Source organism: Leucoraja erinacea, chromosome 2 (genome assembly GCF_028641065.1).
Source record: "Leucoraja erinacea ecotype New England chromosome 2, Leri_hhj_1, whole genome shotgun sequence".
Taxonomy (NCBI): domain Eukaryota; kingdom Metazoa; phylum Chordata; class Chondrichthyes; order Rajiformes; family Rajidae; genus Leucoraja; species Leucoraja erinaceus.
Window position 1 is genome coordinate 60,088,165 of NC_073378.1, and position 27,292 is coordinate 60,115,456.

At 45.3% G+C, this 27,292-nt stretch overlaps 2 protein-coding genes across 4 annotated transcripts in view; one reads left to right on the plus strand and one right to left on the minus strand.

The window, feature by feature from the left end:
• Positions 1-2,784, minus strand: part of LOC129710425 (aromatic-L-amino-acid decarboxylase-like) — a 32,477-nt gene extending 29,693 nt beyond the window's left edge. Inside the window, exons 1-2 of the mRNA XM_055657393.1 lie at positions 2,217-2,784; positions 1,618-1,731 (exon numbers count right to left, since the gene is read on the minus strand). Of these exons, the coding sequence (XP_055513368.1) occupies positions 1,618-1,731; positions 2,217-2,417 (315 nt within the window). The 5' untranslated portion in view covers positions 2,418-2,784. The remainder of the gene's footprint in view (positions 1-1,617; positions 1,732-2,216) is intronic.
• Positions 2,785-7,659: 4,875 nt separating this feature from the next.
• On the plus strand, positions 7,660-10,736 carry fignl1 (fidgetin-like 1). Of its 3 annotated transcripts, none has more exons than XM_055657404.1 (2): positions 7,660-7,787; positions 8,460-10,736. In XM_055657404.1, exon 2 carries the CDS (start codon positions 8,470-8,472, stop codon positions 10,618-10,620), a length of 2,151 nt encoding a protein of 716 aa, XP_055513379.1. In that variant the 5' UTR covers positions 7,660-7,787; positions 8,460-8,469; the 3' UTR covers positions 10,621-10,736. The 3 variants fall into 3 exon arrangements, with proteins under 3 accessions (XP_055513379.1, XP_055513372.1, XP_055513387.1); XM_055657397.1 differs by having other exon boundaries at positions 7,701-7,817; XM_055657412.1 differs by having other exon boundaries at positions 7,722-7,826.
• The last annotated feature ends 16,556 nt before the right edge of the window (positions 10,737-27,292 follow it).

The following is a 27,292-nucleotide window of genomic DNA, read 5'->3' on the forward strand; positions in this document are numbered from 1 at the left end:
GGCCATTTTAGGCCGTGCCGGGCGATGTACGGCCCCCTCCTGGTCTAAAAGTCACAATGTGGGAGCCCCCGGCGGGCGCTGTAATGTCCCACGGCCATGAAGCCGCGCCGGTCGATGTACGTCCCCGCTCCGGGTCATTCCAACCCCGCGACACGGGCTGGAGAAGTCGCGTTGCGGGAGCTCCGGGAAGCGGTCTCTCCCCTCGGACCCGCGAGCTCCCAATGTCCCAGTCCACCGGACCTGCGGCTGCATTGCTGGAGCCTCCGAGCCCCAGGAGTCGAGTCGCAGCAGCGAGTCACCACTGCTCCCCACGCTCCAAGGCCGGCCAGCCCCACGATGGTGAGTAGTCCGCAGCTCCGCAGTCTCCCGAGCCCCTGGGTCGTTCAGGTTGGAGGCCTCTCCCCGTTGCTAGGCCCCAACGACAACGGAGACCCGACAGGGAAAAGGTCGGGTCTCCCGGACAGGGAAGTGATTTTAAACGGTTTCCCCCTCCCCGCCCCCGCTCCCCACATATACACATTTAAAACCAGTATTAAAAAAACACCAACACTACATTTAACTAGACACTAAATTTTTAAAAAGGCAGACAGGCTGTAGGGGCCGCTGCAATGGGTGAGTCGCACCGCCAATTTCCATCCAAGACAGCAAGAAATTGTAGCAAATTGTGGACGCAGCCTAGACTATCACAAAAAGCAAATTCTCTTCTATTGATTCCAGGTATACCTTACGTTGCCTCGGCAAGGCCAGCAGCAGAATCAAGGACGAGTCACACCCTAGCCGCTCCCTCTTCTCTCCTCTTCCAACAGGCATAAGGTATAGAAGTGTGAAAACACACACCACCAGATTCAAGGTCAGTTTCTTTCCAGCTGTTATCAGATAACTGGATCATCCTACCACAACCTGAGAGCAGTGCTGAACTACTATCTACTTCTTTGATGGTCCTTGGACTATCCTTGATCGAATTTTGCTGACTTTACCTTGCACTAAACGTTATTCCCTTATCATGTATCTGTACACTGTAAATAGATCGTTTGTAATCATGTATTGTCAATTAAAATTAAATAAGTTCGGAGCCAATTAAAATGTATCAAGCGCTCAAAACTTTGATATATCTGCAAATTATAGCTCTCATTTAATTTAATGAACCAAATAAAAGGACATCTGTTTATTCTCAGTCTTTTCCTAATATATATGGAGTGACAATTAGATTGATTGCTTCCTTGAGTCTGGGAGCTACATTAACCCAGAACTAGGTATCAAAACTATTTATTTGCCGCCAAATAAAAATAACTTGTAGACTTCTGATTCATTGAATATTCAAAATAAATTAGGAGAAAAATATAGGCAGGCAGACACAAAATGCTGGAGTAACAGCAGGACAGTCAGCATCCCTGGATAGAAGGAATGTGTGACGTTTCAGGTCGAGACCCATCTTCAGACTGAAGAAGAAGACTGAAGAGGTATACAGGTAGTTCACTGAACTAAGGAAAGGAGCTTTATCTACATACATTTCCGTGCTGAGATGATTTGATTAGTTTAAATGCTTGCCACTACATAAAGTTAACAAACTATCCATCCTAAATGTTAAAACAAAAGTAACACAGGGAGAGTTCATACCCATGAAAAGCCAACACAGCTAATGGCTCCAGACAGCATATCCCCCAGAAGACTTGGAAAGGACTGAGCACTGGGAAAATAAGCGTGGAAATGAGGACTTTGCCAGTGGGTGATCTGGGAGAAAAAATAAATAAACAATGAAAAACATGAATAAAACCCGAACAAACGATAGAAAACGGAGATATACGATACTGCAGTTTCTGTAATCTGGAGCAAAAACAAATAATCTGCTGGAGGAACAAATTATAGCTCTCATTTAATTTAATGAACCAAATAGATGCTTTATCTGAGGAAAGTCTTGATACAAAATATCGACCACTTTGCTCCACAGATGCCATTTGACTCGCTGATATCCTCTAGCAGTTTTTTTTTGCGAACAACATATAATTTTGCCAATGTTATTGTTGCAAATCAATTCACAGATCGTTTTTCTATTTTTTTTATATAAACCTGTGGCCAAGAGCTTTCGTCCTCATGCAGTCAATTCTCACATCCATGGCAAGGAGTTGTGTTAAAATAGCAATAGCAGTATTTCTTATGGGGGAGAGCCTGGGCGCTCTCTAAAGCCAGGGAATGAATTGGTTGTTGCATTTGCTTACCCCCGGCATGATGACTCTCTCAATATCCTTCATCAGCTCCTCATAACTGTCAGGGTCCTGGGGCGCGCTCTCCGGAATGAGAGGCTGCAAGTACCCGGGCTGCACCGCCGGGTAGACTGGACGTTGATCAATAGATTGCAGGTAATCTGCGATGAAGTCCACCATCTCTTTACCCCTTACACGGATCTCCTCGCTGTCCATTGCACTTTAGTTCAAATTCCGACTGAAAGAAACATCAGAAGTTTCAACATACTAGTAAACGGTAGGAAAATGTGGCAATGTCCAAAACATAGAACAAAGCCTCCGCCTCTGAAGCTAATGGGAAATCTAAGAGTGTTTTACTGTCAAATGTCCCAGATAGAACAATGACATTCTTACTTGCAGCAGCAAAACAGAATATGAAAACATAGTAGGTACACAAAAATGCTGGAGAAACTCAGCGGGTGCAGCAGCATCTATGGAGCGAAGGAAATAGGCAACGTTTCGGGCCAAAACCCCTTTTCAGACTGAAAGGAAATAGGCAACGTTTCGTGCCGAAACCCTTCTTCAGACTCGAAGGAAATAGGCAACCTTTCGGGTGAAGAAATAGTTGATAATGTAATTACGAATTAAAGAAAAAGAAATTATTGAGAGTGCTGAGCAGGTCAAGCAGCAATGGTAGAGAGATCCTGGAGAGAAAGGGCTTTGACCTTAAACGTTAACTGCTTCACTTTGGACAGAAGCTACCTGGCCTGCTGAGTGTGTTCCCGTTTTCTGTTTTTATCTCTCCAAACATAGAACAGAAATTTACAAGCACAAGAACAGGCTCTTCGGCCCACAATGCCTATGTGAATATGATGCCAAGTTAAACTAATCACAACTACATCTCATCTCGTTCGTGGGGAACTGTTTCTGTCTCCAGTCCAAGTCGGCTGCTTAGAACAGTTGTATATATAAATCGATTCACATTGATATCGTTCATCGGCCCAATTATAATGCAGGTTAAGTATATTTCATATTACTAGTATTAACCAACCAGCATCAAACGAAAATACAAACATAGGAAATGGTCAGTAAGACAAGAAGCATACGTGTAGAGAAATAAAATTAGAGTTTCGGGCCAAGGAACTATGGTGAGATTTAAAGTAAACTAATGATGGTAACTATATACATTTACTTAAAAAAAAAATCTCTGTAATTGACAGTATTTTCCTTGCCCTTACATGTGAACTTTTCACCAAACACTTTCCACCACTTTAAGCAGAGTTGCGGATCGTGATCTTGCTGGGTGCAAACTGTGTGGTTATCAAACGTTGGTCATTCTGCTGTCGAAATAGCATAGAATATACTGTACTTACGTACATTTGACTGCAACACCGTTCCGTGTAACAAGAGAAAATGCTGGAAATACTCCTTAGCAGGTCAGATCACATCCATGGGATGAGAAACAGTGTCACGTTTTAGCTCCAAGACCATCTGTCAGAACTGTTAAGGAGTGGGGGGGTGGGGGGGGGGGGGGGGGGGCGTGCTCAACAGCAGAGAGTGCATGGGAGGAGATTGTTCCTGTTAGGGAAATCCTGCATGATCACGCGATGAACTCGGAGAAAGAGAACATAGGCAAATGAACCCTAACAAAAGAGCGTGGGAGAGCGGTGCAGATCTTCCTGCTGCTCATTTAATATAAGATGGTGTCATGCAGATATATTGCTGCATTCTGGTGGTGGATAAGGATGAGATATGGGGATTTTGTGAGCGGACATTTAGTCACCCATCGTGCCAGATCATTGATTGCCCCCATCAAAACGCGCCATCTTCTCAACAATTCAATAATCACCGGAATACAATAGCTCGCCACCCTCTATGTAAAAAACCTGCCCCGCACATCTCCCTGTAAACTTTGCCCCTCCCACCTAAAAGCTATGCCATCTAGTATTTGATTTTTCCATCCTGGGATTCTGCCCACCCTATCTATGCCTTCCATAATTTCAGGTCTCCGAGCAACCTCCGTCATTCCAGAGAAAACAGTCCAATTGTGTTCAGCTTCCCAGAGCTAGCCCAGAGCTGCCAGCCCACCAGGCCTGAGTAACTGAGCTTCCAGCCCGCCAGGCCTGAGTGACTCAGCTGCCAGCCCACCAGGCCTGATTGACTTTGCCAACCCAATAATCCATTTGGCCCACAATGTCCATACTAGCCCTCAGGAAACCAGTCCCTTTGGTCCACAACCCCCCCCCCACCCCCCCCCCCCCCCCCCCCCCCCCCCCCCCCCCCCCCCTCCACCACTGGCCACCGATATTGGAATTGGTGGAGAGGTGGAATATTGTGTTGGGGGACCAGCTCTCCCAAAAGGTCCCACTTAGTCTAGTGTATTAATAAAATCTTTTGGGATTGTCCTTATGCTTGCTACCTGCTCGAGCTATCTCCTGGCCCCTTTTTGCCCTTTTGATTTCCTTTTTCAGTTTACTCCTTAGTTCCAGAAACTCCTCCAGGGATGCACTTGATTCCAGCTGCCTGTACCTGTTCCATGCATCCTTCTTGTTTTTGACCAATGCCTCAATTTCCCTTGTCAGCCACGCTTCCTTACGTTTGCTTGCTTTGCCCTTCACTCTAACAGGGATGTACATATCCTGAGTTTTTGTCAGCACACTTTTAAAAGCATCCAATAAATATTCATTTAAGACCCCGCTCATCTCTCATGGCTCCACATGTGGACGATAAATTTGAGGCAGGTACGTGGATAGCAAAGGATAGAATGATTTGGGTCAATTGCATGAAAATGCGATTAGCTTAGATAGACGTCTTGGTCAGCATGAACAAGTCAGGCCAGAGTGCCTGCTTTTGTGCTGTATGACCCTATTGTTCCATTACTCTATGTTCAGAAGATGCCACCTTGTGGAGGGATAATCAGTCACGTTAGATCATTGATTGCCTCGACACAAATACAGTTTCTCTCAACATTAAACACTTGAGTGGCCTTTATACTATCAAGCCAGCAATGACTTGCAATATAAGTAGCCCAGTGGGCTCATGCCCTCATTACAAGAATAATGTGAATTTAGCAAATTAATATGATTAATATTGTACTTTTAAAAAATCATGCACTTTTTTTCACTTTGCTTTTTCCCTCTGTTATTGGGAAGCATTTGCAATATTTTTAAATGCCCTTTGGCTATAGATTAGATTAGATTAGATTAGATTAGATTAGATTAGATTAGATTATTACTTTATTAATCCACTTATTCAGGAGAAATTCAAACATATGTGTTATTGTTAGCTTTGGCAGTGCCACCAGACAACTAATAGGTAAACTGCCATGTAAATCTTCTCTGCACTCTTTCCAGCTTTCCTGTTCAGCTGCACTTAAATGAACTTGGACTTCGAAATGTTGCCAAAACCTGATGACTCTGGGAATATTTCTATACACGTTGTGCTTAATCTAAGATTGTGTTTATGAATAGTAATACATTACTGAACCATATAGAAAAAAAAAAGAATTTCACCGTACTTCGGTACATGTAACAGTACGATATGATAGAACTTTAATTATCCCAGGAGAGAAATTGGTCTGTCAACAGGTCATAAAACACAAGACACATGAAATTAAAGTGAAGAGTGAAACGGATTGGGGATGTGCAAAAGGTGGGTGAAACTGATTAGCTGAAAGACAACTGTATCACTGTATTTCAGTATATGTGACAATAAACTACACTAAACTAAAACCTCAATTAAACTCCATGTCATTCCTTGACTCACTTGCCAGCTGTAATTCTTGATAACAATCTTCACTGTCTATGATACCACGTATTTTTGTGTCATATTAAAAATACTGATCATGCCTTGTATATTCTCATGTAAATCATTGATATAGATGACAAACTCCAATGACCCCAGCACCGATCCCTGAAGGGGCTGTCCCACTGCAGTGTCCAATTTTCCCAAAGCTAGTCAAAGCTAGTCTTCAACATAGTTGAAGGAGGTCGAAGGAGGTCTTCTACATAGTCGAAGGAGGTCTTCAACATGTCACTTTTTCAAACTCTCCTAAACTCTTCTAAACGTGCCAATTAGGTCGCCGCAGTGGGACAGCCCCTTGAGATGCACACCACTCATCACAGGTCTCCAATCAGAAAAGCAACCTAGCACCACCAGCCCATTTCTTATCATGTATCCAGTTCACTAGCTCTCCCTGGATGCGTTCAATCTAAATATTTGGTGGGTGTGTTTGTTTTGGAAAATGGACCTAGTCAGCTTTCTTTGTATCGTAATTCTAGAAATTAGTGCTTCAGGGATCGGTGCTGGACTCACTGCATTAAAAGAACAAACTATCCCCTTGTGTACAAGTTATGTGCACCACATTTACATTCAGGCCCCTTCAGTTCACCATTGTTCATCATTTGAACATCTAATAGCCAGAAGGTTTTTCATAATACTTTTGCCATATTGGTGAATAAATCCTGAATTGGAATGCAGGTACTGGGCATTATCTACTGTACCTGCAGTTCAATGAGACATTAGTGTAAATATTACAACCACCAATGTATTATCATTATACCTGCCTTTTAACATCTCATCAAAATCACCATTTATCGTATGTTTTATTTTAATTTTAATGTTCTCTCTGACATGCTGTGATGTCGCCTGTACATCTCCTCCTCATGGGAAGCTTCGAGGCTGGAAAAAGGTCGCCTGTTAAAGGGCCTGTCCCACTTTCCCGAGTTATTCACAAATTCTCCTGAGTTATTCACGAATTCTCCTGAGTTTTCAAACTCGCAGAATGTTCGTAATGAGTCCGTAGGAGTCCCTGGATATATCGTAGCGGCTCGTTATGCCACCGTAGGTACTCGGGGCTATTTTATTACTCGTGGACATTTTCCAACAGGCTGGAAAAAACGTCCCGACTAACCTGATGCCCCGAGTACGGACTCGTTACGAACATTCTGCGAGTTTGAAAACTCTGGAGAATTCGTGGATAACTCAGGAGAATTCGTGAATAACTCGGGAAAGTGGGACAGGCCATTTAACTCCATGCAGCAACCGCCTGGGGTCGCCTCTCCTCCCTGCCGCCAGGGAGCGCCGCTGAGCCAGGCCGCCAGCGTGCGCTACCTCTCCTCCCGGCCGCCAGAGGGCGGGCTCTGCTGTGTCCTCTGCTGCCAAGAAGCGTCGCTGCCGGTGTGAGTCCGGCCGCTAGAGGGAGCGCCGCTGCGCTGTGAGTCCGGCCGCTAGAGGCGCCGCTGCCGCTGTGTGTGTCCGGCCGCTAGAGGCGCCGCTGCCGCTGTGTGTGTCCGGCCGCTAGAGGGAGCGCCGCCGCCGCTGTGTCCTCTGCTGCCAAGGAGCGCCGCTGCTGGTGTGTGTCCGGCCGCTAGAGGCGTCGCTGCTGTGTCCGGCCGCTAGAGGCGTCGCTGCTGTGTCCGGCCGCTAGAGGCGTCGCTGCTGTGTCCGGCCGCTAGAGGCGTCGCTGCCGGTGTGTGAGGCCGCGCCTCCAACAACCATCTTGCCGCTCGGTCAGTAATCGCTGGCGCACCCGAGCGCAGGCCGGAGCGAAGCTGCAGGATGTTTACACCGGAGAGCGCGAGTTGGCGGCGCCTGCGCGAGCCCCAGGTGGGGGATGGGGAGACGAGGGAGGAGTTGGTGAGAGCGGTAATGGAGGCGATGTAGATGGTTGGAGGGAGTGAGGGGGAATGAATGGGAGCAGAGAGAGGAGCTTAAGTCTAAGTGATTAGGAATGGAGCAAGAGAAGGGCCTGGGAGGGAGGGGAAGGGGGGGGGGGGGGGGGACAGTTTGGGGGAGTGGATGGAGTTGGAAAAAAAGGAGGAAAATAATGTGTTGCTGGCTCTTGATGGGGAATGGAGCTGCAGGGCAGCGAGTATGTAGAGAGTTAGCATTTGCATCGCTGCCTACTCGTTGCTAAAAATGACAGGGTCTGTTTTTAATAGCAATGCCATCTCAGTACCCAACCTTGAACTAAGGGTAATCACAAAATGCTGGAGTAACTCAGCGGGACAGATAGCATCGCTGGAGAGAAGGAATGGGTGACGTTTCAGGTCGAGACCCTTCAGACACTCAAACATTAAGAACTCAGGGCACCAATGCACTGCTTATGATTTAAATGTGTCAGCTGGGTCAAACAAAGTGATCCTCAGAACAAATGTGAAATGCAGCCTTCTGTTGATTTAGACTAGCCTGGTTTTATGCGGGGTAAAAATCCTGTGCCAACCAAAGTTAAGATTCTTGTAATTATGGAAATGTTAATCTCTGCTTTCTTCTGCATAGGTTTAGCAACATGCAACCTCATGATGCGCTGCACCTCAGTGAATGGCAGAAGCATTATTTCAATATAATATCCAGTCACTGCACCCCTGGAGTGAAAGCAGATGCTTATCGCGGGCATCTGTTGCAGTTACAGTGTGCATGGGCAAATGACGACATCTCGGAGCAATGTGCTGCCAGCTTATTTAGAAGATGTACTGAAAAATATGCAGCTGTTATTGACTCAGACAATGCAGAAATTGGGTTGAATAATTATGCTGACAGTGCACTGAGTTTATCAAGATGTCAGAAAAATGACAGCTGTCGGTGGCAGTCGTCTTTGACGATAGACAATGTTTGCAAATTAAAATGTGTGCAGGAGATGTTTAAGTCTAGCAAAAAAACAAGAGACCTGCTCGTTTCAGCAGCTGACGTTGCAACAGTGGTCGGGAAACCCAATCACAAGGCAAATTCGGACCATATGAAAATGGGAACTAGATCTTCCAGTGATGCAGAATGTTCAGCATCTCAACATTTTATTCCGTCCTTTGAAATTCCTCCCCAAAATATTGTCGGAAACAATTTTTCAAACATTTCATCCACAGTTACAGCCGTTACAGGTGTGAAAATGGTGCAAAATCCATTGATTGCTAATCCAGAGAATGATGAGATGCATGGTCTGGGTTCTTCAAATTCATCCGCATTGGGACCTTATAAAAATATTCATGATGGTCCCCTGCTGAAATTAAACAAAGCGGCAAGTTATTCTGGACCTCAGGCAAGTCAGAGAGGCACTGTTTCTGGACAGTGCTTGGCTCTTGATAGCAAATCACTCCTTGTTGCCTCGAGTAGTACATCAAAAAGGAAATCTTCCTCCTTATCCGAAGATGGACGCAGTGATTCATGTAATTACATGTCTTATGGACACTTTCAAAACCAAAGTTGGACTAATACCAATCAAAAAGGTTTTGACAGCATGACAAAAAGTATGAAAAGTGATGGATGTGCCATTGATGACAGTTGTATGGTTAGTTTTAAAACTGCTAAGGACCAATTGCAAATGGAACAACTGAAAAAATGTGGTCAGCTACCGCAGCGACCACCCGTGTCAACAGCAACAGCATACAACACTTCAAAGAAATCACTAGGGACGGCCAGGTCTCGAGGTTTATTTGGAAAATTTGTTTCTCCAGTCTCAAAACAGGATAATGGCGATGAAAATGGTGGGATGTCTTTGCCTCATGGAAACAGTTCTTTTGATCCGTCCCAACCTGTGGATGACAGGTTGAAGAATCTTGATCCAAAGATGATTCAGTTAATTATGAGTGAGATCATGGACCATGGTCCCCCAGTGAACTGGGATGATATAGCTGGACTGGAATTTGCTAAAGCAACCATTAAGGAAATAGTTGTTTGGCCAATGCTTAGACCAGATATCTTTACAGGGCTCCGTGGACCACCCAAGGGAATCCTTTTATTTGGTCCCCCTGGAACAGGTAAAACTCTAATTGGTAAATGCATTGCATGTCAATCCGGAGCTACTTTCTTCAGCATCAGTGCTTCCTCACTGACGTCTAAGTGGGTTGGTGAGGGTGAAAAAATGGTACGTGCAATGTTTGCTGTAGCACACTGCCACCAACCTGCAGTCATCTTCATTGACGAGATTGACTCTCTCTTATCTCAACGAGTCGATGGAGAGCACGATTCTTCTCGTAGAATAAAAACTGAGTTTTTGGTACAGTTGGACGGCGCTGCTACGTCTGCAGAAGATCGAATTTTAGTAGTAGGAGCCACAAACCGCCCCCAGGAAATAGATGAAGCAGCTCGTAGGCGTCTGGTCAAAAGACTGTACATACCTTTGCCTGAAGGATCAGCAAGGAAGCATATAGTAGTGAACCTGATGTCCTGTGAAAACTGTTCTCTGAGTCAGGAGGAATTAGAGGTAATCATTGAACAGTCGGAGGGATTTTCGGGGGCTGACATGACTCAGCTGTGTCGGGAGGCAGCCTTGGGGCCAATTCGCAGCATTCAGATAGCAGACATCTCCACCATCACACCAGATCAAGTTCGGCCTATTGCCTTCATAGACTTTAAAAATGCTTTTGCAAATGTTAGGCCAAGTGTCTCTCCAAAAGATCTGGAACTGTATGAAGAATGGAACAAAACGTTTGGTTGTGGACGATGACCATGGCAAAACCGTTTTAGATTGTAGGAGCACTTCAAAGTTCATTTTCGAGAAATGCTTATATTGATATTTGTTTTCCTTTGCATATCCATTAAAATTGACTTTTACAATTTAAACACTTTGCGTAAGGTACAAATTATATTCAAATCAGCTTAAACTGGTTATGTTCCAAAGGAATGTTGTACTGTAATTCAGACTAGAATATTTTATTATCCACAGACAAAGGATACTTGTGTCCTTCATTCCGCAGTGAAAGTACTGAGGTGTTGGCATAGATTAAACATTTCAACTGCAGACCCATTTCTACTACAAGTAGTTTGTCATTTTGATCAAACGTTCCATTGCAATTGTACAAATGATCATGGCATTTTAATTCAATGTCGTCACCCATTTGAAAGCTTTTGACAGAGTAATGCTTGTTTTGTATATCAAGTGAGCAGAATTCAGAAAAATGTTGAAATAAATATATTGATATCTCTGAAGACAAGGAGTTGCAGATGCTGGAATCTCTACATGATAGAATAGAATAATTAGTAATATCCACAAACATTTAAAGCCAAGATAAATGGAAACCATTTTTACTTTTGGGTCAAAAAATGTACTTAATCATAGGTAAGCCTAAGTAAAATACTTCTATAGATGTAATAAATTCCTAGCACGTCAGCTAGGAACAAAAAACCAGACGCTACCACCTTTGCCCTTGCCTGCGGATTCTGTATGGTCCATGAAATAAACGGAGAAACTCGCAGGCTGTATAGCAGGGCAGAGGCTTTTAGTGAAACAAAGAATACAGCAGTCCGTGATCTTTGACAGAACAACTAAGCTCTTTAAACTTGTTCTGGAGTGATTAAACGGTAGCTAGAAGTACGCTGGGGAAGGGGAGAGGGTGGATACCCCCGTTGTTTCAGCGCTTCTGGAGCCACCCTTACCCCCTCTGCCCAGGTTGCTTGATTTATTTGAATTAACAGTTGTGCCAACAGTGTGGTGTCAAAGATCGGTACTTCTGAGAGTTCCTTTAAAATCGTGATGATTGACAGGAGACTTTAAGCACTGAATCTAGTTACTATCTCAGCACTGGAACGGAGGTAATAAGAAGAAATGAAAGATTTTTACATGTTTCAAGTGGAGCTTCACGTCAAATGTCACCACTCCCTGGTGCTATCAGACAATCAAAGGGACACAAGTCGTATCTCAATGCAAATTCAGCTTTATACTGACACACGCAAACACAGTCAACCATGCAGTACCTGTTCCAAGCTCTCACTAAGTTAAGGGCCTGTCCCACTTGGCCGTCATTTGCGCCTCATTTACGTGTCATATGTAAAATAGGTTGACACGTTGTGACGCACAGGTAGCATGTGGGTAACGCGGGACGGGCACATGGAGAGCCGTGGAGGACGAGTTGCGCGTGGTATCGCGTGGCGCTCTAGGATTTTGTCCTGTATGAAATCCTCGCGCACCACCTGCGTGACGTAGCGTGTACGCACCCTGATGCATTAGGTACGCACGCTGATGCATTGGCGTAGCACGCTGCGTCCCGACGTCTCACGTGTATCGCGTGATGACGCATGGTTACGTCACTGTGTAACGATGCGTCCCCACGCGCCGCAGGGTATTTTATGACGTCACGCGCACCAGATGGCACGATGACGCGTGATTTGTGCGCGATGTCGCACATGACGGCATAAGCGCCCCTTTGCCATGCAAGCCCAAGAGCTGCTCTGCACAACACTGGCTGACGCTTCCAAGGCCGCCCGGGGTCAAGACGAGATGGAGAGACCAGTGGAAGTCAGCGGAACCATCTAGGCTACACCATTGTAATGTTCTCTGTAAGGCCCTGTTGTGACTAGCACAATGAATACACGTCCGCCTTTGCGTAAGATAAGTTAAATCTGCAATGACTGAAACTTCCAGAAGGCACAGGTAGAAACATCGAAACACATTGAATGGCGGTTCAGGAGTAGGCCATTCAGCCCTTCGAGCCTGCACTGCCATTCAATATGATCATGGCTGATCATCCAACTCAGTATCCAGTACCTGCCTTCTCTCCATACCCTCTGATCCCCTTAGCCACAAGGGCCACATCTAACTCCCTCTTAAATATAGCCAATGAACTGGCCTTGACTACCCTCTGGCAGAGAGTTCCAGAGATTCACCACTCTGTGTGAAAAAAGTTCTTCTCATCTCGGTTTTAAAGGATTTCCCCCTTATCCTTAAACTGTGACCCCTTGTCCTGGACTTCCGCAACATCGGGAGCAATCTTCCTGCATCTAGTCTGTCCAACCCCTTAAGAATTTTATAAGTTTCTATAAGATCCCCTTTCAATCTCCTAAATTCTAGAGTGTATAAACCAAGTCTATCCAGTCTTTCTTCATAAGACAGTCCTGACATCCCAGGAATCAGTCTGGTGAACCTTATCTGCACTCCCTCTATGGCAATAATGTCCTTCCTCAGATTTGGAGACCAAAACTGTACGCAATACTCCAGGTGTGGTCTCACTAAGACCCTGTACAACTGCAGTAGAACCTCCCTGCTCCTATAGGTACATTTGCCAGCTTCTGCTTTTGGCCTCAAGGGACACTGGCATTTACATTAGATATTACATTACATATACATCACAAATTCCATTCTAATACATTCAATGATAGTACATTACAAATACATCACATCTCCCCCTTCACTTTAATTACATCACATCTCCCCCTAATATCCACATGAGGATTTACACTAGACTCAATGAATAGGGCTGCTGTTTTTTACTTTAACCTCAAACTCTAGAAACTCTAACAAAGGGCCTGTCTCGTTGCCTTTTGCTACGACTGGGAGACTGGCTCCTGCCTCTCGCTGCATCTCGGCGCATCGTGTTGTCTGGGGGACTTGCCCCTTCTGGGAGACTATTTCTGGCTTCTGGGAGACTGGCTCCTCTGTCCAGGTTTCTCACCTCTGGGAGACTGGCTATCCACGGCTACACAGGATCTATCTACGGCTACACAGGGGTCTATCCACGGCTACACAGGGGTCTATCCTGGGCTACAGGTCTCTATCCTGGGCTACACGTATCCTGAACTTACTCTCCGCCTGGTTTCGTAAACTTGCTCAATCTAGGAGGTGGACTCCCCCTTCAAACAAAAAAACGTAGTCAATACTAAACAGTCAATACAAACTATTTTTGTTCTTTCAATTTCTTTTGTATATAAAAAAGGATTGATTGAAACTGTTGAATGACAAAAAACAGACACAAAACTAAGTTTGGCTTCGCTGAGAAAAAAAACAAAACAAACTGCAGCAATCTTTTGTACAGATGAAATATTGACTAGAAATATAGTCACCCCAGATATGAAAGTAAACGTATGTACATTCACTGGCATTTCTTTTTCCCAGCCCTAGTCAACATCACTGGCTTTTCCAAGATAAGAAAATACAATTCTGCATTAATATTATGCCTTCAAATGTATGAAAACATGGCCATTCAACACTACATGCTTTACTTATTCTTCTGCATAATGATGCTTGTGAAAAAAATCATCAAAGTGTACAGCACTAGGGGGAAAATAAATGTTCTTCTCTATGGAATTCAGATTATATATTACAGACCAAAAAGTAGCACAGGGTGCTGGCAAACCAGGGTTCAAACGTGATAAACCATTCCGAGTCTGCCTAATTCCCCGTTTCCTACAAATTTCCTTGTAGCTAAGGCCCACTAAAATAAAAGAGAAAAGTACAACATAGCAAAGAAAAGCAGGAAGCTAGAGGATTAGGTAACGTTTAAAGAGCAACTAAAGATAACTAAAAAGGCAATACCAGGAGAAAAGATGAGATACGAAGGTAAGCTAGCCAAGAATATAAAGGAGGATAGTAAAAGCTTCCTTAGGTATGTGAAGAAGAAAAGTTAAGACCAAAGTTGGACTGTTGAAGACTGAAAAAAGTGAATTTATTATGGGGAACAAGGAAATGGCAGATGAGTTGAACAGGTACTTTGTATCCATCTCCACTAAGGAGGACACAAACAATTTTCCTGATATACTAGTGGCCAGAGGATCTGGGGTGACGGAGGAACTGAAGGAAATCCACATTAAGCAGGAAATGGTGTTGGGTAGACTGAAGGGACTGAAGGCTGATAAATCCCCAGGGCCTGATGGTCTGCATCCCCGGGTCTTAAGGAAGTGGTTCTAGGAATCGTGGACTTATTGGTGATCATTTTCCAATGATCTATAGATTCTGGATCAGTTCCTGTGAATTGGAGGGTAGCCCACTTTTTAAGAAAGGCAGGAGAAATAAAACAGGGAATTATGAACTAAATTATTAGTTAGCCCGACATCAGTGGTGGGGAAGATGCTGGAGTCAATCATAAAAGATGAAATAGCGGCACATTTGGATAGCAGTAGCAGGATCGGTTCGAGTCAGCATGGATTGACTAATCTTCTGGAATTTTTTGAGGATGTAACTAGTAAAATGGACAAGGGAGAGCCAGTGGATGTAGTATACCTGGACTTTCAGAAAGCATTTAATAAGGTCCCACATAGGAGATTAGTGGGCAAAATTATGGCAGATGGTATTGGGGGTAGAGTGCTGACATGGATAGAAAATTGGTTGGCAGACAGGAAACAAAGAGTAGGGATTAACGGGTCCCTTTCAGAATGGCAGTGACTAGTGGGGTACCGCAAGGCTCGGTGCTGGGACCGCAGCTATTTACAATATATATTAATGATTTAGATGAAGGGACTACAAATAACATTAGCAAATTTGCAGATGACACCAAGCTGGTTGGCAGTGTGAACTGTGAGGAGGATGCTATGAGAATGCAGGGTGACTTGGACAGGTTGGGTGAGTGGGCAGATGCATGGGAGATGCAGTTTAATGAGGATAAATGTGAGGTTATCCACTTTGGTAGCAAAAACAGGAAGGCAGATTATTATCTAAATGGTGTCGTTGGGAAAAGGGGAAGTACAACGGGATCTGGGGGGTCCTTGGTCATCAGTCTATGAAAGTAAGCATGCAGGTACAGCAGGCAGTGAAGAAAGCGAATGGCATGTTGGCCTTTATAACAAGAGGAGTTGAGTATAGGAGCAAAGAGGTCCTTCTGCAGTTGTACATGGCCCTAGTGAGACCACACCTGGAGTATTGTGTGCAGTTTTGGTCTCCAGATTTGAGGAAGGACATCAGAGGGGGTGCTGAGAGGGGGGTGAGATGAGGGGCAGGGGAGAGAGGTGGGGAGCAGGGAGGGGGTAGGGGTGTGTGGAGGGGGAGTTAGGGGAGGGACGGTGGGGGAGGGGATGGGGGGAGGGGAGGAGGGGAGGAGGAGGAGAGGGGAGGAGGAGGAGGGGGGGAGGAGAGGGGGGAGAGAGGGGGGGGGGAGAGAGGGGGGTGAGATGAGGGGCAGGGGAGAGGTGGGGAGCAGGGAGGGGGGTAGGGGTGTGTGGAGGGGAGTTAGGGGAGGGACGGTGGGGGAGGGGATGGAGGGGAGGGGAGGAGAGGGGGGGAGGAGGAGGAGAGGGGGGGGGGGGAGGAGGGAGAGGGGGGGGAGGAGAGGGGGGGGGGGGAGAGGGGGGGGAGGAGGGGGGGGGGGGAGAGGGGGGGGAGGGGGGAGAAGGGGAGAGGGGGGGGGAGGGGAGGGGGGGGAGTGGAGAGGAATGAAGAGCGGAGAAGGGGAGAGGGGAGGAGAGGGGTAGGGGAGAGGAGTAGAGGGGAGGAGAGGAGGTGGAGGAGAGGGGAGGAGAGAAGAGGAGAGGAGGGGAGGGGGGGAGAGGGGGTGGAGAGGGGGGGGTGAGAGGAGGAGGGAGGGGGAGAGGAGGGGGAGGGGGGGAGAGGGGGAGAGAGGAGATGGAGGAGGGGGGAGAGGAGATGGAGGAGGGGCGGAGGGGGGGAGAGAGAGAGGGGGGGGAGGGGGGGGAGAGGAGAGGGAGGGGGAGGGGGAGGGGGGGGGGAGGGAGGAGAGGGGGGGGGGGGGGGGGGGGGGGGGGGGGAGAGTGCCTTTTTACTTCAACCCAAACCCAAACAACCATTTGCAGGCAGTGATTTTTTACCTCTAACCATATTTTCATTTTCAAACCAAATTAAGGGTACTCACAGTGCTGTAGACATTTGTCAGTGTCATTCAAAGCTCTGATTGAGGCACAGCACTTGCAGAGACTGATTGAGGCACACCACTTGCAGAGACTGATTGAGGCACACCGCTTCCTGGTTTTATACTCCTTCCCCCTCCCTCCAGCAGTGGCAGCAGAGAGAATGGGGAATGTTGTAAAAGCATTAATATCGCTGTCAATTTTCATCGATGGGAAAAATCCTTGGCACACATATGGCGGAGGGGGGCCATAGGTGGCGGCGTTCTCTCGGAAACCGCAGCACAGAAAGCCAAAACCGGTCAAGAACAGAGATTTAGTAATATAGATGAAGGGTTTGGACATGCTAGAGGCAGGAAACATGTTCCTAACTTTGGGGGAGTCCAGAACCAGGAGCCACAGTTTAAGAATAAGGGGTAAGCCATTTAGAATTATGAGGAAACACTTTTTTCACACAGAGAGTTGTGAGTTTGTGGAATTCTTTGCCTCAGCGGTGGAGGCCGCTTCTCTGGATATTTTCAAGAGAAGCTAGATAGTGCTCTTAAAGGTAGCGGAGTTAGGGGATATGGGGAGAAGCCAGGAACGGGGGACTGATTGCGGATGATCAGCCATTGACATGATCACATTGAATGGCGGTGCTGACTCGAAGGGCCAAATGGCCTACTCCTGCACCTATAGTCTATTGTCTATTGTCTATTGTCTATTGTGTAATCCAGGCAACATTCTGGTAAACAGATGCTGCCTGATCTGTATAAGCGAGTTCGGTATGCCCAGGTCATAGGTCACTCGCTATAAACATTCTCGGCAACTGTGGTTTTGTGTTGCGTGCAGGCTTGCGTTTCGTCCGTGGTCAAGATACAAGATACAAGATACAAGATACATTTAATTGTCATTTGGACCCCTTGAGGGGGGGGGGAAGAGGAGAGGAGGGGGAGGGGGAGGGGGGGGGGAGAGGAGAGGTGGCGGGGGGGGGGAGAGTGCCTTTTTACTTCAACCCAAAACCCAAACAACCATTTGCAGGCAGTGATTTTTTACCTCTAACCATATTTTCATTTTCAAACCAAATTAAGGGTACTCAGTGCTGTAGACATTTGTCAGTGTCATTCAAAGCTCTGATTGAGGCACAGCACTTGCAGAGATTACATTACAAACACATAGACCCAAGACACAACATAATTTACATAAACATCCATCACATCGCTGTGATGGAAGGCCAAATAAACTTATCTCTCCACTGCACTCTCCCCCCCCAATGTCAGAGTCAAAGTCATAGCCCCCGGCTGGCGATGGCGATTGTCCCGCGGCCATTCAAGCCACGCCGGGTGGTGCAAGGTCGCACACCGGGTCTTGGTGTTAGAGCCCCCAGCGTGCGCTTGCAGAGTCCCGCGGCCATTCCAAGCCACGCGGGGCAGTGATGTAGGCCTCGCTCCAGGAGCTCTTCAACCCCGCAACTCGGGCGGGGGAAGTCGCCGTTGCGAGAGCCCTGAAAAGCGGTCTCCCTCCAGGGACCCGCGGGCTCCCGGTGCCGCCGTCCACAGACCTGCCGTTGAAGCCTCCGACTCTCCGGTCGGGCCGCAGCAGCAGCAGCAGCAGCGCTCCTCCACCGCTCCACCCGCTCCGGACTCGGCCAGCCCCGCGACGGTGACGGTGAGTCGTAGCACCAGAGTCCCCGGTCTCTTCCTGTTGGAGGCCGCTCCTCGTTACGGCCCCAACGACAACGGAAACCCGACGCAAAAGGTCGGGGTCTCCCGTGCAGGGAGAGATTTAAAAAGTCCCCCCCCTTCCCACCCTACCCCCACCCCACCCCCCCCCCCCCCCCCACACACACACACACCCAACAAAAAATAACAAAAACTACATAAAAACACAGACAAAAAATAATAAAACGCGGACAGACTGCAGAGGCCGCTGCTGACCAGAGTCGCGCCGCCCACCGGATCGGGTCAGGGTCGAGCCTGGGTCTGTGGTGCTAAGGGCACTGTTGAGTTGCTGCTGTGCCGTCCCCGTCCCCTCCCCAGCAGCCTGTCCCTGTCCAGAGGTGTCCGGGGCGGCCCTGCTGCAAGTCCGAGGCTGCCACCACCAGTCCAGGGCTGCCGGACAACCCGGTGGAACAGGTAGAGCCTAGCCGGAGCCAGGTTGCGGGAGAGCGGGGTGTAACAGCGAGAGGTAGGGGGCTGATGCGAGTGGGAGACGGGGACGGACCAGTGGCAGTTCGACAGCGCTTGCTGCACTGGAGACCCAGGTCTGATCCTGGCTGCGAGTGAGGCACGGGACTGTGTGCTTGCCCTTCCCTGTCTCCCACTCGCATCTGCCCCCTCTCTCTCTCGTTGTTACACCCTGCTGCCTGGCACCCCTGTTCCTCAGATTAAATATATTTTTACATATAATTCATGAATAAAGATAAGAATTTATACAGTTTGTACAGCCAGAACTTTGTTCGCTTTTTCTTTATATCTTTATAGACCTTTGACAAATCCTATGATTCCTTGCGTTTTTCGGAATACCGAACTCGCTTATTGGTTTGATAGTCAGGATCGATTCCGGATCTCTGGAGCTGTAAGGCAGCTGTAACTACCGCTGTGCCATTGTGCTGCTCATGACCTTAAATGCTTAGGCACCATTTGAATTATTTTCACAAAGGTAAAAAGCATATATATTGCAAGTACAGTCAGACTAAGGTAAGATGCAGAATGTAGTAGCATGGCGACAATTTACCACAAGGTGGTGCTGATCACTAGGGAACAAATAGTGTACCTATAATTTCAGCAAATCCAGGAACTACAATATTTAAATAGCCACATCTTGAAGCACTTTATTCACTTACGGCGTATTATATTATCATCCAGTTATAAAATTCAGGCACCCAAATGTTAGTTAAGCAATTCAGATTTACTGTTGAAATTGAATTGACCCATCTGTTGAATGCAATGACATTGATGAAATAAAACAGTGAATAAATGCAAAAGCTGAGCTTATTTTATCAAAGCCATCAAGTATTTCTTCATCATAATTTTATCTATGCAGTGCATAAGTTATCACAGTATTTTAGATATTTTAAACAAAAAAGTCAAATTTAGCAAAAAATCTCAAAGATTGTCAGAAATGTAAACAAGATATCAAGAGTCTGGAGTTTTTAACTGCCATAAGCACTGGAACCAGAACTATGATATTTTTACTGTGGTTTTACAGGCACATTAGATGCAACAACACACAAATATATATACAATAACTTATCAATTATGACCTGTAATATGCAAGCTTTAGAACATAGAGCAACCTTAGTAGAGCAAAGTCCATAGTTTGGTGCTAAGGTTTGTGTTGGATGGCTTAACAGCCTGATGGTTAATGGGAAGAAGCTGTTCTTGAATCTGGGTACTCCTGTACTTCTTCCTAATGGTAGAAGCAAGATGAGAGCATGGCCAGAATGGTGTGGAAGTTCAATGATATTAGCGGCCTTCTTGAGCGAGTGCTTCTTGTAAATCCCGTTGATGGCTGGGAGATCAATGCAAGTGATGCAGGGGCAATGTCCACCGCTTTCAGCAGCTCCCTTTGTTCTTGAGCATTTGAATTACTGAACCAGGCCATGATGCAACCAGTCGGTAGTCTCCCCTGCAGATGTGCGTCAGAATATTCGGCCATTTGTCAAATTTCAAACATCTGAGGAAGTAGAGGAATTGATAAGCTTTTTGTAATTGCATCAATGTGCTGGACTCAGGGCAGATAATGAGAGATGTGTATGCCCAGGAATTTGAAGCTATTGTCTTTCTCCACTGTTGTTTAATCCAGGTTATGAATAGTAACTTTAAATATTATCTCAAAACGTATTTACATTTTTGTTGAAGATTTATTATTGCTTCATACCATGTCAAGAGTCAAGAATATTTTATTGCCATATGTCCCAGATAGAATAATGAAATTCTCCCTTTCAGCAGGACAACAGAAAATGTAAACATAGTACACTGTAAATGATAAACGAGAAAAAAAGGTTCAGTGTGTGCATACATACACACCCACTCGCGCGCACACACACACACACACACACACACACACACAAACACACACACATATACACCTATATACACACCAACACACACATACATACACACGCACACACACATATATATACACACACACACACACACGCACGCACACACGCACACACGCACACACGCACGCACGCCCACACACACACACACACACACAAATATATATAGAGAGAGAGAGGGAGAGGAAGACAGGGGGTGAGAGAGGGAGTGAGGTCATAGTCATAGAGTGACAGCTACACTAGTCCCACCTGCCTGCATTTGGTTCATATCCCTCCAAACCTGTTCTATCCATGTACCTGTCTAACTGTTTCTTAAACTTTGGGATAATCCCAGCCGCAAACACCTTCTCTGCCAACTCGTTCCTGTCAGGGTGAAGGGCAAGGCTGGCAAGCTTAGGAACCCTGTTAAACTCCATTATAAAAATTAAACTGCTTTCAATATTGCCTCAAGCAAATCTACATAAACTACCATCTATTTAAGTAGGATGATCCTAGTTGACAAATAGGCTCCAATTTTCTAGCTGTCAACTAAAGTTAATATGTTAGAAAGTTTTTATTTCCAGTTATGTTGGATTTTAATTTTGGTCATTGTTTTGCTAACATTCGTTAATGAAGAGGATTATCTGTGAGACAATCTTTTGGCAACAATCAATTCACTGCTTCCTTTCACTTTGTTAACTGGTAATAGTATTGCTGAAATTGACCAGCAGGGAAGGGAATGATGGATGAGCAGGGTGTGCTGTGGTGTGGGTCACAGAGTGCAAAGTTGTGCAAGAACTGGTTGATATAGTATAGAATGGGGAATGACATCCCACAGGGCATTAATATGGTTAAAACAAATTGCTGGAGGAGCTCAGCAGGTCAGGAGCATTTGTAGAGGGGAACGAATAGACAACATTTTGGGCCAGGACTCTTCTTCAGACCGTTAGAGTAAGAAGGGAGATTTATCTATTTTCATATGCCTTGGGATGTCCACCATCTTCTTGACAGTAATATAGACTGTCCTAAAAATATATCCACTTGGCTGTCCACTCCGGCTCCACACACATCACAGATGACCACGGCAGCTTTGGTTTCTGAGGGGCCCTTTTCTCTTTCTAGTTGTTATTTCTCCTTAATATACATAAAATCTCTTTGAAATCTCCTTATTCTTATCTGCCAGATCTTATGCCTCCTTGTTGCCCTCCTGACTTCAATAAGTATGCACCTCAAACCCTTTTAAATCCTCCAGGGATACACTTGAACCAGCTACCTAATCCTGACCCATGCCTTCATGTTTTTCCAGACTGTGTCTGTGTAGATTGATCCAAACTGAATTTACTTGCAATTTCACTTAAAATACAACAGATATGCTATATACTTTTCAGTTTCTTATCTCTTACTCCCAACATTGTGACTTTGTGTTTACATCAAGCATAAACAAGTGTCCATAGGCAACGTTTCGGGCCGAAATAGTGTCCACATAATATGAATTTATCTCAGCCCAGTGAAATGCAAGTTTGAGTAACAGTATTTATTTAGTAGTGGTTAATCTTGGGGTGTGGGCCTACACCCAGTGTAATGCTTCAAGGAAATCCACTTATTCCACCAGTATACTTTTGTGATTAGACTGGAGCGATTTGGAGCATTTTGGTTTCTCTCTCAGAATGCGTGCACCCCATGCTTCTGCTGCTCATGTTGCTGTGTGGCTAAAATTCTTAGCAAATCAGTGGATTAAGGAGCAGAATTAATGCTTTCATTTGATGGTCTCTTGTTGAAATAGTAAATATCTGGGCTAATTTAAAGTGTGGTAATTCTCAACAAACAGTTGTTTTTATTGCCTTAAGTGGCCCAACTTGATGATATTAGATTCTGATTCAGCACATAATTTGAGTGTAGTGACAGTTTAAAATATGCAGTACTGCTCTCAACATAAAGTATGGGACAAGGCTTCCAAAGTATATATTTGTCTGATTGCTGAGCTGAATCCTGTGTAAAGGACTTACAGACACAGTCTCCAATCCCTATATATGGTCAGATCATCCGTTGTGAAAATCTAATTGTTTGATTTTCTTCTTTTTTTTAATGCACTTTACACAGTTTCAACTGAGAAACATAATTATCTTTTGTTGTGGTGCATAAAGGAATGGAACATTTTCCAGCTTTATCAACTCGCACCATACATGGCACGTATGATTAAGATCTATAGTTCTGCTATCATTGACTGGAAGTCGCACATAGCAGCACCTTCCTGTCCCTTGGGGCGGGTTAGTAGGTTCTGCTTTGTGAGCAAAAAAAGTTTTCAAAAAAGTAGTTGCAGTAGGCAGTAGAGACTAAGGTGGCAGTGTGAGGTAGTTGAGCTGAACCAAATAGATCAGTCGGGATGAGGCCAAGCAGATGGTCAGTTTTTTCACTTGAGAAAACGGGAAGCAGATGCATTATGGCTTCTTTCAGTGCATAACTGGAAACAACACAGTCAGTGAGAATATTTGCATAAGAGATAATCTTGTACACAAATTGTCCCTTTCATATTCACCATGGATTTAAGCAAAATTAGCTGCTTTCACTTCTTATGTCAAAAACTTCTGCCCATTCGTCAGTTTTTATACGTTGCTTTCACGGGTCTTTGTACATGAAGCAGAATACCCGGCCAAGGGAGTATACTTTTTAATCAGTTCATCAGGATTTTCGAACTGGTTTCAGTTTAAAACTACGTTTACTAAAGTAAGACTGCAAAAAATGAACCAACTGTTATTTCCAGAAATGGGGAAGGAGATGTAACACCTATTCTTGTCCTTCTGCTGGATCATGGTTTTTTCCTCTGGGGAAAAAAGAAAGAATATTTCCTTTGCTTCTCCTTTTTGTTCCAAATTTGCTTGCCTCATTTCCTCTGCAATTCTACCCATTTGTAAAATAATTTCAAAATCTAGCTACCTTGTTTCCATTTTGTATTTTCATAAAATGTATGATTGTGATCAGAAATGACATCTTGTAATTGTAAAATGTGATTGAAAAAAAAAATCAATAACTCCAAGTAACAAGGGAAATGATAAGTGAAACCCAAATAGGATAATTAGTAGCAAATTCTAGAGCAACTCAATGGGTCAGACAGTGTCTCTGGAGGACATTGATGGGTGAGATTTAGGGTAGAGATTCTTTTTCAGATTCTGTCTACCCATGTTATCCAAAGATGCTGGCTGATCCAATGAGTTACTTTGTGTTGCAAGCAAAATTCCAGCAAGTGCAGTCCGTGTTTACAGGTGACAAATTCTATCTACCCATTAAGTTTCATCCCTAGATCTCAGGGTATTCATGGTTTCAGTGATGAAACTAAGCAAATAAATTGCATGGCAATCAACACAATAAGGGGAGAAATAACAAAACGGATTTGGTGGAGGTTTTAAAAATGAAGAAAACATGCAGGGTTCTAGGTTAATTGGCCGTTGTAAAATTGCCCCCAATGTGCATGCGGTGGATGAGAAAATGGGATTACATACTGTAGAACTGTCCAGGACAAGGGGTCACAGTTTAAGGATAAGGGGGAAATCCTTTAGGACCGAGATGAGAAAAACATTTTTCACACAGAGAGTGGTGAATCTCTGGAACTCTCTGCCACAGAAGGTAGTTGAGGCCAGTTCATTGGTTATATTTAAGAGGGAGTTAGATGTGGCCCTTATGGCTAAAGGGATCAGGGGGTGTGGAGAGAAGGCAGGTACGGGATAATGAGTTGGATGATCAGCATTATCATATTGAATGGCGGTGCAGGCTCGAAGGGCCGAATGGCCTACTCCTGCACCTAGTTTCTATGTTTCTATGAAAGTGTGGTTGATGATGGGTGTGGACTCAGTGGGCTGAAGGACCTTTTTCCACATTGTTTCTTAAAAAAAACCCATTTCAGGCTGGCTGATCATAAAGTTGAATGCAGGCAGCTGGGGAAAGAACTAAAGAAAATAGTCAATGCCGTGTTCCTAATCTTCCCATGAGCTCAAGTGGAGATGTGCAGAAACCATGGAGGGCTGGCATAAATGACCAAATAGCCATTTATGTAATTTCATTGATTTGCATTAGTATATTACAGTTCTCAGCCATCAGCAGTTGGTAAAACCAGGGGAACATGCAGAAATCCATAGGCAGGGGATGTGCAGGATGGATTTAAGGTCATGGTGGAACCGTGAATTTACAGAAACATGAGAGATTTATTGACTTTAAAATTGACCACTTTATCTGAAAAGTGCAGCCATGGACATTTGCATGGGCCCCAGCTATGCCTGCCTCTTTATTGGTTGCTCTATATTCCAAACACACTCGCACCATTCCCCAACACCTTCTCATTGCATCACAACTGCAACGGGGCTGCCTCTCGCACCTGTGCAAAACTTGTTGATTTCATCAATTTTACCACTAACTTTCCTGCCTTCAAATTCAGTATCTCTAACACCCTTCTGCCTTTTCATGATTTCCTTATTTCCATTCAGGTAACAGATATCGACATCAAATGTACTAATTCCCACAGCTATCTTGACTGTACCTCCTTCGGATAATATTGGGCATTTTAGGTGCCTGACAAAATGGAGGATTTCTGCTTTTGCAAAACCTGCTTGACATCTTTTGCAAAGGTTGCAAAGACCACGAGGATCATTCCTCCAGAGTGCCTGGGTCCTGAGGAGAGGTTGAGTACAGGTTGATGTCCTTTAATTGATAATATGTATGAGGGTTTTGCAGAGGGAGCTAGATCCTGCTGCAAATGCATGCTCAGGATTGGTTGGGAGATGGTGGGGTTATAATAATGTTGATAACTATGTTGCATGGTCTTCGTGCCGTTATTCGTGATTGGTCAAGGAGAGGGGCCTTGCCCAAATATTTTACATTACCTGGTAAAATGTTTCTTTGCTTAATGGAACTGTTTCCCATTAAGTGCTTTCTGTAGAAACAATGTTATGTGATATTTTGTGATTGGGTTAGGGAACTGTCAATTAATGTATTTTATAATCTTTATTGATGATTGTCTTGTAGGGGTTCCCCCCCCCCCCTGTATTTCGCGCCAAGGGTCTGTGAGGGTATAAAAGAGGGGAGAGCACATGGGAATGTGCCAATCTTCTGGGGTAGCACTTGGGACCCTGCTGACGTACTGGAGGTGTTCTATTTGCACAAGGCTGAAGGGCTTGAACGAGTAGAGACAAGGATTGGACCTGCGGTGTTGGATTAGGTATCATATAATAATAATAATAATAATACATTTTATTTATGGGCGCCTTTCAAGAGTCTCAAGGACACCTTACAAAAAGTAGCAAGTAGAGGAAAAACATGGAAGGGGAATGAAATAAACAGTAGAGACATGACTAGTACACAAATTAAAGACAGAATTCAATTCAAAACACAATATGAGGCAATTCATGCACAGATGAAAAAGGAGGGGGATGTGGGGCTAAGGATAGGCAGAGGTGAAGAGATGGGTCTTGAGGTGGGACTGGAAGATGGTGAGGGACATGGAATTGCGGATCAGTTGGGGGAGGGAGTTCCAGAGCCTGGTAGCTGCCCTGAAGAAGGCTCTGTCCCCAAAACTGCGGAGGTTGGACTTGTGGATGTAGAGGAGACCGGCTGATGTGGCTCTGAGGGACCGTGAGGGTTGGTAGGGGGAGAGGAGGTCAATGAGATATGGGGGGGCCAGATGGTGGAGGGCTTTGTAGGTGAGGACCAGGATTTTGTAGGTGATCCGGTGGGAGATGGGAAGCCAGTGAAGTTGTTTGAGGACTGGAGTGATGTGATGCCAGGATTTGGTGTGGGTGATCAGTCGGGCGGCTGCGTTCTGGACCAGTTGGAGTCGGTTGATGTAAGTGGAGCTGATGCCAAGGAGAAGTGAGTTGCAATAGTCCAGTTGGGAGGAGATGAAGGCATGGATGAGTCTTTCAGCAGCGGGAGGTGTGAGAGAGGGTCTGAGTTTGGCGATGTTGCGGAGATGAAAGAAGGAGGTTTTAATAACATGGCGGATGTGAGGCTCAAGGGAGAGGGTGGAATCAAAGATCACACCAAGGTTGCGGGCCTGGGGAGAAGGGGAGACAGTGGTGCCGTTGATGGTGAGATATAGGTAGTGTGTTTGTGTTTGGAAAATAAAGTTAGTTGATCCAGTGCTTGTTTCAATGTTTTACTGAATCAGACTAAAGGGGTAAGATTAGGACTGGAATTACACTTCCACCCTGCCTATTGCAATGAAACCACCCCTTCCATCTCCGTACCACCTGCCCTCAAGATGAGGCTTTCCACTAGGACATCTGAGATGTATATGCGTTACAGTAAGGTGGTCACACCTAAGCAACAAGTGGAAAGGAGATGGTGACCATTAGGAAAGGGAGTGGGAAGAGAGTGCAGGAACACCCCTCTCCCTGCCAAAACAAGTAGACCCTTTTGCATCCATTTAGGATGATGACCATTGAGAGAAGAGCAGCAACAGCAGTCAAATCTCTGGCACCAGATTTCACTCTGAGACACAGTGGGGTAGGCTATAGTAATAGGGGACACCCTGTTTAGGGGAACAGGCAAGAGATTCTGTGGCAGCAAATGGGACTCTGGATGGCAAGTTGCCTCCATTTAC